General features: G+C 33.9%; 1 protein-coding gene across 2 annotated transcripts; it reads right to left on the reverse strand.

Annotated features, from left to right (window-relative positions):
- Window positions 1–6,479: 6,479 nt before the first annotated feature.
- Window positions 6,480–13,615, reverse strand: LOC105802904 (meiosis-specific protein ASY3). 2 transcript variants are annotated; one of them, XM_012634809.2, is made up of 11 exons: window positions 13,396–13,614; window positions 12,726–12,967; window positions 10,530–12,218; window positions 10,282–10,441; window positions 9,493–9,627; window positions 9,331–9,403; window positions 9,082–9,231; window positions 8,949–9,007; window positions 8,220–8,354; window positions 7,414–7,505; window positions 6,480–6,976 (listed from the first exon to the last, which is right to left on the reverse strand). In XM_012634809.2, the coding sequence occupies exons 2-11, from the start codon at window positions 12,756–12,758 to the stop codon at window positions 6,911–6,913; spliced, it is 2,592 nt and encodes an 863-aa protein (XP_012490263.1). In that variant the 5' UTR covers window positions 12,759–12,967; window positions 13,396–13,614; the 3' UTR covers window positions 6,480–6,910. The 2 variants fall into 2 exon arrangements, 1 of the variants encoding a protein (XP_012490263.1); XR_001136326.2 differs by lacking the exons at window positions 6,480–6,976; window positions 7,414–7,505 and adding an exon at window positions 8,679–8,813 and having other exon boundaries at window positions 13,396–13,615.
- Between the last annotated feature and the right edge of the window lie 2,717 nt (window positions 13,616–16,332).

Consider the following 16,332-nt stretch of genomic DNA (forward strand, 5'->3'; position numbering starts at 1 on the left):
TTTTATAAATAACTATACATAAACTTATAAGATGGAAGTTTGTTAAATTTTTCGGGTGGGAAATATTTGGGATCAATACAATATTTGTAATATTAATGGGTTCCAATGACATACCTCGATTTAGGATTTCCAGACAGTGAGAGCTGACATCCCATCCCAAAATATGCCAAAACTTTTAGAAAAATAGTGTTGGGTATCCATCTGTTCCCAATGCCTTTGTTGGTCTCATTCCTTTCAACACCATATATAATTCCTCCTCCTTATATTCTGCAGTTATCATCTTATTCATGCTTTCAGTGATACACCTCTTTACTCTCGAAAGAATATGATTCGGGTTTTCAGTACTTTTTATGATAAAAAGTTCATGAAAATAATTTTGTGCAATCTTCTTTATCGCTCCACCTTTCGAAGTCGCCCTACATTCTCATATTGCAGACTACGAATTTTATTCATTCATCGACGTTGAGAAGCAAAGTTATGAAAAAACATCTTTTTTTTATCCCATTTATGTAACCAATTTGCACATGCCCCCTGTTTCCAATAAAACTTTTCTTTCTCGATTTTTGAATTAAGGTGCAACTTGACTTCCAATAATTCCGCAAGCGTTTCCTCATCCCTATCCTAATTGTTTAAATAATCCAACTTTCTTGTGAGGTCTTGCATAAGCACGCCTCGTTTCGTTCAGACTTTCCTCTCTCAATATTTCAAGCCCCTTTGCAATATAGTCAATTTCTCCATTGCATTACCTGCACTTACCTCCCATAATCTTCGGGCTTCCCCTTCACATGTTTCCTCTAAAATCCACTAAGCCTTAATACGGAAAATTTTCTTTATTCGCCTTACATCTTTTTGAATTGTTTGAATATATAATAGACAATGATCCGAGAAAGAGTGAGGTAAATAACTAATCAAAAAATCAAGAAACAAAGCCACTACTCAACGTTAGCAACACCTCTATTGAGCCTTTCTCTAATATTCGTATTCGAAAGGTTTCCCTTCTCCCACGTGAACCAAGATCCCAAATATCCAACATTCACTACAGGACATTCTTCAAGCACCATGCGAAATTTATCCATTCGTCTCTCTTCTCTTGGTACTCATTTTTTTCATAAGCATACGATATTTCATTGAAGTCCCCATAAACCATCCACAGATAGTTTTAATCCATTCCTAACTACCTCAAGATATTCCACGTTTCCTCTTTGTTACAAATATCGGTGCCCTGTAAAACCCTGTTGTCCTCCATTCAAGACTTTCGCCCTCTTCTTTAATGATCACATCAATATAATTTTTCGAATAACTTCAAAGTTAAACCTTGATACCTTATTTCCAAGCTAAAAATATACCTCACTGTGTTCCTTCAGCTGGAAACACAATACCAGTTTAAAACCCACATCTTTTATGCAACATTTCCATTCGAGGGCTATTTAACTTCGTCTCCATGAAGAAGAAAATTTGGGAATAATATTTCTTTAACATATGTTGAAGCCTTCTAATAGTCCATAAGTTCTCCAGTCCGCGGACATTCCAACTTAAGAGTTTCATTACTCCCGGTCTGCTTGCCTATTGACAGCCGCCACTCTTTGTTGTACTTGAGCAATAATCCGCTCATTAGTGGACCTTAATGAATCTACAAAAACGGAAACGTTAAAAACCATATTTTCAGACGAGCCTTTTCTTCCCATCCCTACTTTCTATCAGGCTATCTTCCATGTCCTTCTCCATATCGACCCGATCTATCCCATTAGAGGATCCCGCCTTAACTTTATCAGCTTGATTTTTGAATCCTTTCAAATTAAATCCTAATATGGAATTTATTGATTTCCCCCATTCTCTACTTATCACATCCCTTGAATTCTGCCTCATATCACACTTTTCCCAAATTGCATATTCTTCCTCACGGAGCTAAAACTATCCACACTTGTAGCTTTTCTTGTTAATGCCCTCAAAGACAAGTCCCAACCCATATTTATTTCTTTCATAACTTGATTAAGTTTGATTGGACAAAAATTATCTCCATGACCTAGACATCTATACAAGAAACAAAAAAGGATTAATCTTTCATACCGAAATTGCACATAAGTAAATTTCGATTGAGAGATCATAATTTTCTTTCTTCGCTTCAAAGGCCTTCAGACATCTATCTGCACTCGGATTCAAAGAAAATTTTTCATCCCTCAATTCAACTGTTTTGTATCATATTCTATGAACTTTCCAACAAAATCACCGAATTGTTTCGCAATATTTTCTAAAAAAAAACCCGGTGGGAGATCGTGAGCTTGAATCCAAAACGATGAGAAAATAAGAGAAACCTCCATCGGCTCTTCATCTTCCTATAAGCGGTGAAAAAAATAATAAATGGTTATTAAAAGTCTATGGAGCCCCATTAATCTTGCTCAATATCCAACTCATGAAAAATTTTGAACAAATAGCATTTTTCTCCGAAATCTGATATCTAAACTCGTCTCAAAGGGTGCCAAAGGTTAGCCATCGTGTTTCTCATAATCGAGAAGTGCACCACACTCGCCGTTTGAAAATATCCTACCAAACAAAGCTCGTAAACTGATTTTCGCAATTCAACATCAATGGGAAGAAACCATTCTTCTTCTTCTCTATCCTCTATGCTAAGACTCTCAATTTATTTTTCCATGTCGAAAACAAAACTAGTAAAGAACACCGATGAAAACCATAGAAACTAGAAAACAATGAAATAAACATAAATCACAAAAACATGATACAGATAGCAAACATATACATGCTACAGAGAGTAGACCACTTTTAAAATCACCCAATTTTTAAACAGTCCAATTCGATCAGAAAAATTTGATTTTTTTAGATCCTGATTGAATTTAGTGTCTACATGCATAATAATAAGATGTATGAAATATAGTACCTTAAGGATTTAGTTGAGAGGTAAAATTAAGTTTTTTTTTAATGAAAATGATATGAGTTCAAATCCCATTCTAAGTAAATTTTTATTTTCTTTTTAAATAAAAGACTAAAGTGTCATTGAACAACTTAACATATTTTAAAAACGAAATGAAATTTTTAGAATTTTCCTTATTGAGTTAGTGCCTAGTTGACTTATAACTCAAATTCAGTTAGAAATTTAAATAATATTATAGATAACAAAAAAAAATTGAGTATTTCTCAAATGAATTAAACAAACAAAATACATTTAGAATAAATTATAAGTTTACTGAATTAGATGAACAAAATATAATTACAAATGTAAAAAAGGCAAATCATCGAGAACGTCATGCCGAATGCATGCCACAAACCATAGAGACGGTGATGGCAGATAAATGTGGTTGTTAGGATTTAGTGTTCTAAGTGTAATTTATTCATCATTTGTACTTATAATTTTTTAAATAGATTGATTTAATAAGATTTTATTATTCACATTAATATCATTTGTATTTGTTTCCAACGTCTTTTGCATGTAAAACAAAATGTAAGCAAATATCGACGTACTGGTTACCTAACATTTAACTAATACTAAGTTGCATTAAAAATATTGGATTACGCATCGTGATTGCCTCTAGAAAATGCACTACAATTATTTATCATTGTATTGATGTAACGTTTAAAATAAAAATTTACTCGATTGACAACAATGTAACTAGAAAAATGATATTATAATGAATATGAATTTAATAAAATAATTTTAACAATATTAACAATTAGATTTGAATTTTAAAATTTAAAAATTTAAAAATAAAAGTATAGGAATTATAAAGAATAGGTGAATATATTTTGCAATTTTGGTAGGAAAAATATTAGATGAGAATCTAAGTAGATACATATTTGCAAGTATCTAAGGGTATATTTTATTCTTTGACTTTTCCATATACACTTGTACCCGAAAACTTTAAAGTGTCCAAACAGATTTCTTTTATCTTGTAAGATAAAATAAATTTACATGGGTTAATCCATTTTTAAGCCTCCACATTGTAATAATTTCTATATTGGGTTAAATTTAGCCCATTTTAATGTTTTTATATTTAAGATTGAATTTATTCAATCTAACTTCATTCTTACGCTTAACCTTTTATTTCAAAAAAATGTTCAAGTCTCAATATGGATGTAATTGTTAAATTTAGAGACTAATTTAAATAAAGAAAAGTTTAAGCTCCAATGTAAAAATAATTTTTAAGTTCAAAATCTAACTTGAAAAAAAATTAAACCCGGGCAAATTACCAATAAAAGTCCTTTTATTTTTAAAATTACCGAAATGGGTCATTTCCCCTAAAAACGCGTTCACGTCAGCGCGTTGTCAGGGGATAAAGCAGGAAAATGCTTCCTCAAGAAAGCGCTTTGTCCACGTGGACAAAAAACGCTTCCTTGAGGGCGTGCTTTGTGTCCACGTGGACAAAGTGCTTCCTTGAGGAAGCGTTTTCCCCGTGTCTGTACCAACGGCTATTTTTTTTACCGTTGGTAACCCCCCAACAGTAAAAAAAAACTATAAGCCCCCTTTCATTTTTTTCACACTTAAATCCTTTCCATCTTCAATTTTTTTAATATTCTCTCAAATTCCTCTCAAAGCTCTCTTTAATTTTTTTTCGAAAAAACTCTAATTTTATTTTTTTTTGAATTTATTTTTTTAAATAAAAAAATTGATCGTGTTAGCAATGGCCGGAGAATTAATTTGTCTCGATGATAAACACATATCCGTCGAACAAATGAAAATGGTAAGTGTTAAATTTAATTTTTAAATATTATTTAATATTTTTTTCATTTATGCAATTTTAATTAATTTACTCAAGTAACCCTAAACCCTAATTTATTTGATTTTTCCTTAAAACCATAAACACTAAACCCTAATCTAACTTTTTAAAATTAATAATTAATTTAATTAAGAAATCGTAAACGGTAAACCCTCATTTATTTAATTTTTTTCTTAAAACTTTAAAATCTAAAAACTCAAAAACTCCAAGCCCTAACCCTAATTGTAGAAAACCCTAACCCTAAAAAATAGAAAAATGAAGCGTTTTCCTGCTTTATCCCCTGACAACGCGCTAACGTGGACGCATTTTGGGGGAAATTGACCCATTTCCATAATTTTGAAAATAAAGGGGCTTTTATTGGTGATTTCCCCATTAAACCCTAATATAAAATTAACTACAAAAGTCTAACCCCAATTAATACATCAATCCTAAAAATATCACCAAATCAAAAGTTAAAAGAATGGAATGTCTAAAAAAAGAATGGAGTGCAAGTTGCTGGGTCAAGAAGGGTTGGATAAAGCATTAATACATTAATTGATTAATTGAAAGCCACACCAAAATGGTGATTGAGTTGACAGTTAGTAGGTGATTAATTGAAAGCCACACCAAAATGGTAATTCAGTTGACAATCAGCATGAATAAGAAGAATGCCAATGAACGAACAGTGGCGATCATTTTCATTATCTTCATCATCTTGAAATGGAAAACGAATGTTCAAAACGTGACGAAGACATAGGCCAACATATTTGGGGGAGCCCCACCAAGGAATCTATGACACTCACTCACGTGGATGGGGGGTCAGGACCAGGAGTAGCCACAGTCCCAAGTGGAGCCACCGCCCTCCAATAACCCATTTCTATAGTTAGTCGCGCTCACTAGCATCTAATCAAATCCTCCCCTCGCATCGCATGGTAGAACTGACCAAATATTGAAGAAAAAAGCGTGTACATCACGTGATCAACCCTATGGTTCACGTGCCCCTATGTTTTCTTGCCTTGTACTTTTCTTCTTTTTTTTTCTATTCCTTTTTCTTTTGGTGGAAATTTTCGTCTTTCAGGCAGAAATTAACAGGGTCGACGAAGCAAAACCATGACCAACCAATCCTCTAGGAGAAAACAGACAGATAGATAGAGAGCGACAGTGCTAAGGAGGGTCTCAGGCCCCCACACTCATGACTACGATGAAAGCCCCAAACTCAACCAACATTAAATGCATGTCAATTGGAGAACCTAATTCCATATTCAATGCGCCCGATTTTCGAAGCCTTTCGTTTTCAAGACTGGCGTGTCTGCCTGAGAAACCCCAGAAATTTCCTCACCTGGTCTCTTGCAACAGTGTTCCGCCAAATAAAAGACCATATTGTCTTCTATTTTATTTTATTTTATTTGGGTTTGCTTTTTTCTTTGGTCCCATCACCCATGCTGATGAAAAAGACCAGAATGGCAAATTAGTTTCGTTATATCACACCGAACAGCGGATGGTGGGGCATAGAAAAAGGAGTGGTGGAATAGCGTGAAATATGAAGAAACTAACTCCATAACCGGCCCCTGGACACAAACATACTTTTTAAGTTAAATAATTCAACACAACAAGTATAATGCCAAGGATAAGGTCACCGGGATTATCGCTCCCGCTAATGTCTGCAAATGTGCAGTGGCGAACAACATTACAACAAAGAAAATTGTACCATCGTTTTCCTTCATTTACGATGATCTTGGAAAGATAACCGACCAAAATACCAGTGGCTCCATCTCAGTTCGCAGATAAAAGCCAACAAAAGAGTTACTACAGATATAATGTACTTATAATCAATATTGGAATCTCCAAAATGCTTTCTGCATTCAAAATCCTATAAAAATGCTTGGGAGGAAAAGTCTCATCATTGCGGGCCATAAATCTAATTATCCGTAGTCACAGAGATTCTTTACATTTTTTATCTAAAAGAATAAAAATCTATCACTACTCCAGCACCATAGGCATCAAGAACGGAAGTACAGTCCACGCAAACAAAAAGTGATTGTCCACTATTACAGATAAGGTTCTAATTCTATTGGGTAAACTAAAGTGAATAATCAAGGAGCTAAAGTAGAGTAAGGTATTAGGAAAATATATGGACATGCAAAATTTTCCAAGTCAAACTTCTTATGTCATAGGATGTCAAGTCAATCTTCAGGCCTCTCAGTTTAGCATATACCGTTCAAGCACTCAGCTATTACATGTTTCAGCTGGAGCATCTTTTCCCTCGCCGACTGCATTAAATCAGGACGATAAACATGTATGTTATTCAGGGTATAAAACATTCAGTTATAAAACACAAATGAAGAATTTGAGTGCTAAAAATGAATGGTCTATGAAGAATATCCCAAGTATGAGGACTCAGCAGAAAGTGGGTAGCAACTGATAGATTCCAGCATAAACTTGTTAACCATCAGTACTTAGTGATGAAACTCCATATAAAAGCGTGCTGTATACCCAAGAGCATAGATTACCAGGCCCACACAAATCTTACAGTCTAGTGGCGCCCATTTAATATATCTAAACCTACTCGCCAAGGTTTGGTAACCGTATCACCATATTTCCAGAACCAAGCATTTGGGCAGTGGGTGCCCAACGTAATATGTGGATTACACATGTGCCTGAATTGTGGAAAAGCTAGCGCTAATATAAACAGAAACAAAAAACTTGCCTCACGGACAGCTTTGATTCTTTTTTCAGCATTACTGAGTTTGATTTTAGCTGTTTCTTCCGCATGCATGAGAAGCTTCTGGTGTGACACTTCTGTAATATGACTATACATCAGGCATTCAAAATGCACAATATTGTTTAATCATAATACTATCTATATATATGCACTAAAGACTGTCAAACTCAAACATAATTCTATGACTATACATCGAATTCTAATTTCAAATGAACTGTTAGCTGCTTCTAAATCTAAGTAAGCGGTTTAATGTTGCAGTGCAGCCAGTTTTTAAAATGTTACAGCCTGCAATAAATAATTCTAAAATATGAGAATATGGCGGTGAAATTCATAAATACTATATTCCTGAATGCAACCACTAATGCTGAGTTTTCGAAACGTAAGTGTTAATGGGACCTAGAACACCATGGTCTTTATTAATCCTTTAGACCAATGTTCATAATTGAGATGCATCGCAATACCCTAGATGAGGTCATATCCAAGAAACACTGAAATAAAAGTAATTTATGTAAAAACGAAATAGCCATGCATTAAGAATCAATCAATATCCCAATGAATCCCAGATGTCCCAAGAAATATCCCACATAAAATTACTTCATAACCACCAACGAAAAGTTCAATGGAAATAGCTTCACCACCAGGAGTCAGTGGCAAGGAAAGCATGCTGTCTTGTAATGGGGCAAATGGAGTCACATTTTTGCTTAAGCAAAAAGGAAACATCTACAAAAACAATATGCAATAACGCAGTCATAGTTAAGGAATTTATTCAAAATAATTAAAAGTTGTCATACTTTGTTTCTTCATGATTCCCTTTAGTTCATTTTGGTGAGCTTCCATCCCTTCAAGGATACTACTGCAATCCAACAGATGACGATGAATATCCTCCTTGAACTTTTCAAGTATCAGCTTCAATAGTTCTTGTTGCTCTGTGAGAAAATAAAGCAAATCAAAAAGAAAATCATCAATGCCTCCTTGACAGTTAAATTTACTAAGATAAATATAAAATAAGAGAATCCATAAGACCGATAGCACTCCTGTCTGAAGGTTATTATAATACAAGTGCAAATGAAAAGAAAAGAAAGGTCAAACTGTGTTAGCACGGATACACTAGCATCACTTGCTTTCCACCATATACCAGTAATCATGTTTCTCACAGAAAGTAGGATCCCCATACATGCCTTTTGGTAAATGCATGTGCGTTCTCAATAAAAACATGACTGCATGTTAATAGCATGCCTCTGATACAAAACCTTGTATGTCATGCTTAATCCATTGGCACATATGTGTGCTACCAAAGTAGACATTCAAACACCAAGGCTAAATGTAGCTCATTGTGCCAGACCAGTGAACTAAAAGTAGAAAGGCACGTATTTGGGGCTCTCAATCTGTAACATCGAGATTGGTAAAATAAACAAATAGTTTAGTTCATGATACATATAAGAACTTTTTCAATACAAATAGGAGCCAAGGGAATCTTATTAAGGTCAATCAAGCTAATTAGTTAATAAAAAAAATGTCACCTTGCAATCTTGTTTCCAGGCGTTTCCTTTTTGTTTTACTGAGACTAGTCAATTTCCCTCTGAAAGATTATGAAAAACAAAGCTTAAGTATCAAAATGTTGGGTAAGCAAAGCTTTCAGCTTTAAATACATACACATCAGATTCAATCTGAGCCTCAGCATTCAGCAACATTGACTTCATCTTCTCAGAAATGGACATCAAAATTTCAGTGGATTTCTTTGTAGTAGATGAGTCTATTTTGCGTTTAAATGTTTCTAAAGCCAAAGGTAACAATGTAATAGCCCTGAAACATTACCAAGCAAAAGTCAACTCAATCAAGAAGATGGTCCACATATACTAAAAGCAGGTATTACTTAATCTTTGTTTAGATATAAATGAGGACCTTGTCAATTCATCTTCTTGGTCTTGTTCCAAGTGTTCCTGGAACCAATAGCTTTCTCCAATTCCTCCCCCTTCTGAAGAAAAATAGAGAAGAACTACTTTAGAAAGAAAGCTATGGGTAGGTAAGAAGAGCAGTAGATGTTCAAATGTTAAGAAGTTGTGCCTTTTGGGGAGGATGAGGTGGGACTGAATTGACTAAGTTTGACATCTTCATTTCGAAGCCGTTTGATTGGGCAATGCACGAAATTTGGTTTGTCAGAAATAACAGTCTCTGGTGAGATCAGATTTTCTCTGTGACCTTGACAACATCATCGGATAAATAATCAAAGGAGTATCCATTAAGAAGGAGAATTTAGAAATCAGAAAAGAAGAATCTATGCTGATGCATACACCGTACACAATGAACAGTGGGTTGAGCATGTGAAGTTAATTAAGCATGTATATTGAGAAACACAGCCAAGTAGCCTAAGAAAACTTGGAGCAATTATGGGACAGGTTACCAAAAATTCTTCTCCAAAGGATAAGTTACCATGAATTTAATAGTTTAATCGTTCATGGCACGATATTAAAATAACTAACAGCAATCCCAAAGGTTAAGTAGTTTTATGATATGATTTTTGCTCTAAACAGTTTCCTTAGAGAGAATACAAACGTTCAATTATAAAGACATATGCAGAGGGTGTGGTATCAAGAAAGAGGCCAAAATTGAACTGCAACTTTCCAATCTTTCTAATTATGGAAAATGCAACAACTGATAATGAATCAGTCAGCAGTAATAAATCGGGTAGAATGTCTAGCATGTGAGCCAGAAGGGCACATATGAACTCTTCTCGTCCAATTAATTTATTATTTAGAAGTAATTACCGGTAAGTCATATCCCAAATGGAGTTCCCTAATAAATGTTAGGAGAAATACATATATTGTGTTTCAGAGGAGCATTTTATATACTTACAATCATAGTTTTTAATAATGGGTGATCCTTCTTCAAAGTTCCCTGACCACTGCTGTTCTGATGTCGATGATGATTCAGAATGCTCATTTACTGCATCAATTGTTTCCTTACCAGGCATTGGCTCCCTGAGGGAAGAATTAGTATACTTCACTGTATCTTCCTGGAACTCAATAAGGAAGCACAAACTCAAGTCTATATATATAAATTCAACTCCCATATCAGAATCCTGAAAGATTAGTTAAGGATACAGGTGACTGAGCTTCTGCATTGGATTTAGTGCTAAAAGGTCCAGAAGTTTTGAAAGTCCTGAAGCTCCTAAAATTTCCAATGGTAAGTCCTCTCTCAAAGGGTACAGGACTGCAAGTACCTTGCTCTATCTCAACAGTTTTTGGTGTTGGGCTCGCAGAAGTATTTAGAATAGGTGTTATGAATCCAAAAGTTGGACTTTGGAAATCATCTTGTGTTTGTACAAAATTCCTCAAGGATGTATTTCCCTTATCTTCTTGTTTATCCCCTTTTTCTGGTGATGGTGGATTGTCAAAATTACTCTGCCGGTGTGTCTCATTGGTCAATGGAGAATGAAAAGTGTCCTTTTCTTGAACCTTCTCAAAGTTTTCCCTCCCCTTCTCACTATAGGAGTCAGGAAGGCTTTCGATCTTATTACCAAGTATAGAAGTCTTCTCTGCAGGAAGTGGAGTTTCACTCCTACATGTTGTTTGCTTAATCTCATCTGCATTGTTTTCTTCAGGAAAACAGAACTGATGTGGATCAATTTTAGAACTTTTCTTCTCAGTTCCCTTTTTCTGGGGCAACAATGAACCACCATTGACAGTACCAGCTAGCTTTGCAGGCGGTGGAGTTTCAGTCCTATATGTTGTTTGCTTAATCTCATCTGCAGCGTTTTCTTCAGGAAAACAGACCTGGTGTGGATCAATTTTAGAACTTTTCTTTGCAGGTTTTCTTTTCCGGGGCAACAATGAACCACCATTGACAGTACCATCTAGCTTTGCAGATCTTCCTTCACCAAAAGAGAAGATGTTATCTCCATGTTTCTGCTTGGAGGATAACCCAATTTTAGTGTTGGCAAACTTCACTTTTGCGGGAGATCGCTTTTGGATCAAGGGACAGGTTACTGGCCTCTTAACAGTCTTATTAGGATTGTCTGAAACAATTGCTACAGTAACTGAATTTTGTCTCGGCTTTACAGCTGTGTCCACCACATGATCAGCACTTCTCTCTTGTTTTGAATTATTGGCAGTGACCTTATGAGACTGTAAACTAGATTGCAGACTTTTTGGTGAAGAAACAGTGCCAAACAGCTCCTGCAGCTTCTGTTTCAAAGTTTCAGTTTGTATGTTTTGAGTTTTACCTGCCTTGTGCTTTAACTCCACTTTACCTTTCGATGCATTTGCAAAATTTAACTCCTCCACCCTCTGTGAGTTGCCATCCTTCCAGACTTTCCTTTGGTAGGCAAAGCCATTAATGAGGCCAAATTTATTCTGCTTGCTACCAACATTATGTGCATTAAAGTTTTGGTTTGGAGAACAAGGAGCTGAATATGTTTCTGGCACATCCTCCGCTGTATTAAGTTTTGTCTGTCTTGGGTTGGAAGATTCTTCCCGTAAAGAGGCAGTCTCTGGAGCAAGAGCCTTTCTATGCAAGGATCTGGGAGTAATCCATGGAGATTTCACCTGCCCAGCATCTTCAGTTTGCTTCCCCTCAGAAGTTGTGACAGCGTCCCCTTTGTTTTTTCCCTCTAAGGAAATTCCAATGCTAGGTTTGATTCTTTCTGCATTCGCCCGTTTATCCTGATCTTCCTTGGTGCATCCAGGTTTTCTCTTAGCTAAATAATCTACCATAACTCCTATCGAAATCTTTCTAGATTGGCTGGATGGATGAAAATTGCTGCCAAAACTTCGACAGTCACTCATCTGATCCTGAAAGGGAAAAAAGTTGCTAGGCATTAGACACTAACTTTCTTGCAGCAGTTATTGGAGTTGCTGTACTGGAATCTTAATGCAGTAACAAGAATACCAGTTCACTGTTATAAATTTTGCTCTATAAACTATAAATTAAACCAATTAAAATTAAAATAGTATTCAAAAGTGTCAAAATGAAGTAACTTAGACATTCCAGGAAAACAAGACCTACAAACTGCAATAACTGGAAAATAATCTACTCATGAAAAACAATGCACGTAATTGAAAAGAACAGCAGAACTAATTAAGTACTATTTAAGTACCATCATGTACTATTTAAAGAAAATAATAGATATTCTAAAACTAACATGTTAATCCAATAAAACTTATGATAAGCAGGCCCTCTAGCAACAAAAACTGCAAATCTGTAAGTTATTGAGTACAAACCATTGGAGCAAGAAAGAGGCGAGATGGTTCAATAAAAGGAAAATGAAGCTTAAGAAACTGAAACTTTTTCCTACTTACTTCTCGTAAGCTTTGCCTCACGTCTACTGCCATTCTCACAATTTTCTCTTGAAATGCACAATTCAGACACTGCTACTAGAAGCAACTTGTAGGGTGAGCAATTGAGAAAATACAAATTTCAAATTCATGGTTCAACTCCGTTCGAGATATAATCTTAGGAGATCTCTCTATTTCCTCGTGAGATGCCAAGCTTTTAGCTGTTTTTTCTCTGATTTTGTTCTCTCCCTCCAACCAAACAAACCCTAGAGCAAAGGAAGAAGCACCAAATCATCAGGTCTCAAAGGAAATCATAAAAAAAATATATAGATATTTAACTCAAAATCGATCATCCCATACTACAAGAAAACCAGAAAAAATATACAACGCGAATGATTCAACTCTAATTGTTCACAATCACAATAAAAAATCATGAACAGTAAAACTAGAAGAAAAGAAAAATCAACAGCATAAATTTGAATCAAAACAGTATAAGAAAGATTAAAAAAAAAGTATGGGGTAAAATCAAGGAAAATGGTGAAAGTCATAAACCGAAAAAAAAATGAGAGATCACCGCCATAGATTCACAACATAATTAAATTTAGATCCAAAAGAAAACGTGAAATAACATTTAGAAGGATATCCGATCCGAGAATAATTGAAATTGAGAGAGATGTAATTTCTAACGGCTCACTTTTCAGCGGATAATTAAAGTGCGCTGGATTTTCGATTTTGCTCGGCGACTTTGAACGACAGTTGAAAGAAGCGAAGAGAAAAGTGGACTGGCAGAGTAATACTCGTAGGGTGAGAGGGGGGAAAATGGTCAGTTTTCGAGTAAATTTCTGCAAATGAGGAAAAGAAGCGGGAAAAGGGAAATCTATGTCTTGTTGTGAGCTTCTTGGAACTGGAAACGCCAAAATTGCAACGTATTGGAAAGTATTATCGTATGCGTGGTGCGTAATGCGCATGTTTCTGAGGCCAGTCAATTGTCTAGACTGTCCCTGTAATCCTTTTCTTATTACAACCGAGGTTTAGATGCCCAACGGATGATGGGGCGGCCCACCTAACAGATTTCATCCCCTCCGTGGAAATCTGTTATATTATCATAACAAAATTCCAATTTATCATCCTATTCTTTTATTTCCTTCAAATTTTGCATTGTATTCTAATTTATCTCCGCAAATGGGATTACTGAATACCGACACAAAATATCAAGATTCAGAATTAAATTTTACGTTGATTTTTTTTTTCTTTTTTGGCCAGAAAGAATCAGAATTTATTGATCATCAAACATCAACGGTACACTACACAGTATTGGAAAATTACCAAGAGAAAACAACACGCAGTAACAGACTAAACTCTCACCACAACCAAGTACACTAGAGAAAGACAACAAGCTTCTCCTATACCAAAGAATCAAACATTCTCGGGAGGCGCCGGTAAACCATCCTTATCAAGAATGAAGACCAAATTCCCACTGTTATCAATACACATATCCTTTTTATACCTGGATGCAATCCAGTCTGCAGCCTGGTTAGTACTCCTGCGTACAAAACTCAATTTACACTACTGAAAACTTGTCTTTAACCGTCAATCTTATATACAATTGGTGCAAGCCTCCATTTCTTCCTAACTTTCCAACTACTCATTTCTTCATACGTTGATGTTTTATTTAATCGAGTTTATATTAAAGAAGCCAATTTTACATTGATATCTGTATTGGTTTGTAAATTTTGTTTCTTGAAAAAGCGTCATAATAATTAGATTTGAGTAGTGCTGGAAACTCACATAATAATTTAATTTGGGTGTAATTGTTTATAATTATACTTTTCAATTCTTAAGAAGAAGGATGAGAATTAAAGTAATTAACAGCTAACTGCATTCAAAACTAATTTTAAAAATTATTTTATGCAAGTTATAAAATTATATTATAAGTATAAACACATATAAGTGTTTAGAATGGTTATAGCAAAAATATATATATTATAAAAATAATTTGTGTATTTATAAAATTATAACAAAAATATATATTATTTAAATTCTAAAAAATTCTAAAGTTATGGTCAAAAATTTGTTTTTTAATTGTTATAAAAATGTTATAATATATTTATTTATAAAAGTTATTATCAAGTATGGACATAATTTATTTATGTATCCTTGTTATATATTATAATTATATATATATACTTATTCATAAAAGATATTATAGTTTTTATCATAATTTATTTATAAAAATAATTTTCTAAAATTATGACAAAAATTATATTATTTATAATAAGTGTTATGAAAGTTTATAAAGGTTATATATATTATAAATTTTATATTTTTAATTTTATTTACGTATTATAAAAAGGCATATAACTTAATATAAGTGTTTTTCCAAATTAAATTTATATAAGTTTTTATAATTAAAGCTGCAAACTACTTGAACTGTTAACTCAAATATTATAAGGTCGATGTTGATTATGCAAATAGAAAATGTTTTCTTATACCGTATGTGGGGTATGATACTATTTGAGATAATGGTGCCAAGCAGGAACACCATAAACAACTCGTAAATTCTTTAATTTAAAACATTCAAGACTTTAAAATGTGGTTGAAAATATATTTTTCGTTCTAGGAAAATATTTCTCGTATTAACAACTTTACCTTAATATAACATGAAAAAATGTTAAATTATACTAGCATGTTGCATATTTCATAATTTTGGTAGATAAGAATCTCGTAAAAACTTCTTTCGAGAAATAGGTTAGACCAAGCCACTTCTCAAGAACAATAGCTAAGGGATCTACTACTACCACTTGGATCTGGAACCTACATGTTGATCCTCACGATTTCGATAGCCATACCAGTGATTTGGAGGAGATCTCTCGCAAAATATTTAGTGCCCATTTTGGTTAACTCTCCATCATCTTTCTTTGGCTAAGCAACATGTATTTCCACAATGCTTATTTTTCCAGTTATGAAGCATGGCTTAATGATCCTACTCACATTGGACCTAGAGCTTAGGTGGTTTGGCCAACTTCAATTATAAGTGGAATTGAGATGATCTATACTTAGCACATGGAAGAAGGAAATCTTGATGATCTTAATGATGCAGATTCAAATTTAGATAATGATAAACCCAGGCAATGACTAATAGATGATGATAGTAAGCTTATGTTAAATGCTAAGGAGGGAATAATCATATAGATATGTACCAAAACAATTAGATAAAATTGCATCTAATGTTTATTTTTCTTGTTATTTTATTAGTATCATTTTATCAACTACTTTTTAGACTAATATAATGCATATGAGTATTTTATTTTAATTTTGTTACTTGCTTATAAAATATTTTTATCATGCTAATAATTTTTATAATAAATAGTATTTTTAAACAATATAAATTATGTAACTATGTAATTACAATTTGTACTACCAAACATGACATAGAGAATTACAATGTAATTACACCCTATCACTAAACATGTATAGGAAATTACAATTTTTCTAATTACTACTCTAAGAGTAGTAATTACGCTTTCATTCAATTACTCTGTGTTGTCCAAACAATTTTAACTTTACTTTTCTTTTAGTGTAACTTTTGGTTTGTCTTGACTTATATCATTCGAGATATGATATACATGTC

The sequence above is a fragment of the Gossypium raimondii genome, chromosome 11 (assembly GCF_025698545.1).
Source record: "Gossypium raimondii isolate GPD5lz chromosome 11, ASM2569854v1, whole genome shotgun sequence".
NCBI lineage: Eukaryota > Viridiplantae > Streptophyta > Magnoliopsida > Malvales > Malvaceae > Gossypium > Gossypium raimondii.

Coding starts and splice junctions, on each gene's coding strand:
- LOC105802904 (XM_012634809.2), bottom strand. CDS start 12,758: ATGGCAGTAGACGTGAGGCAAAGCTTACGAGAA. Junction 8,355..8,948: donor CCTGGAAACAAGATTGCAAG/GTGACATTTTTT, acceptor ATTTTCTCACAG/AGCAACAAGAACTATTGAAG. Junction 7,506..8,219: donor GGGAATCATGAAGAAACAAA/GTATGACAACTT, acceptor GTCATATTACAG/AAGTGTCACACCAGAAGCTT.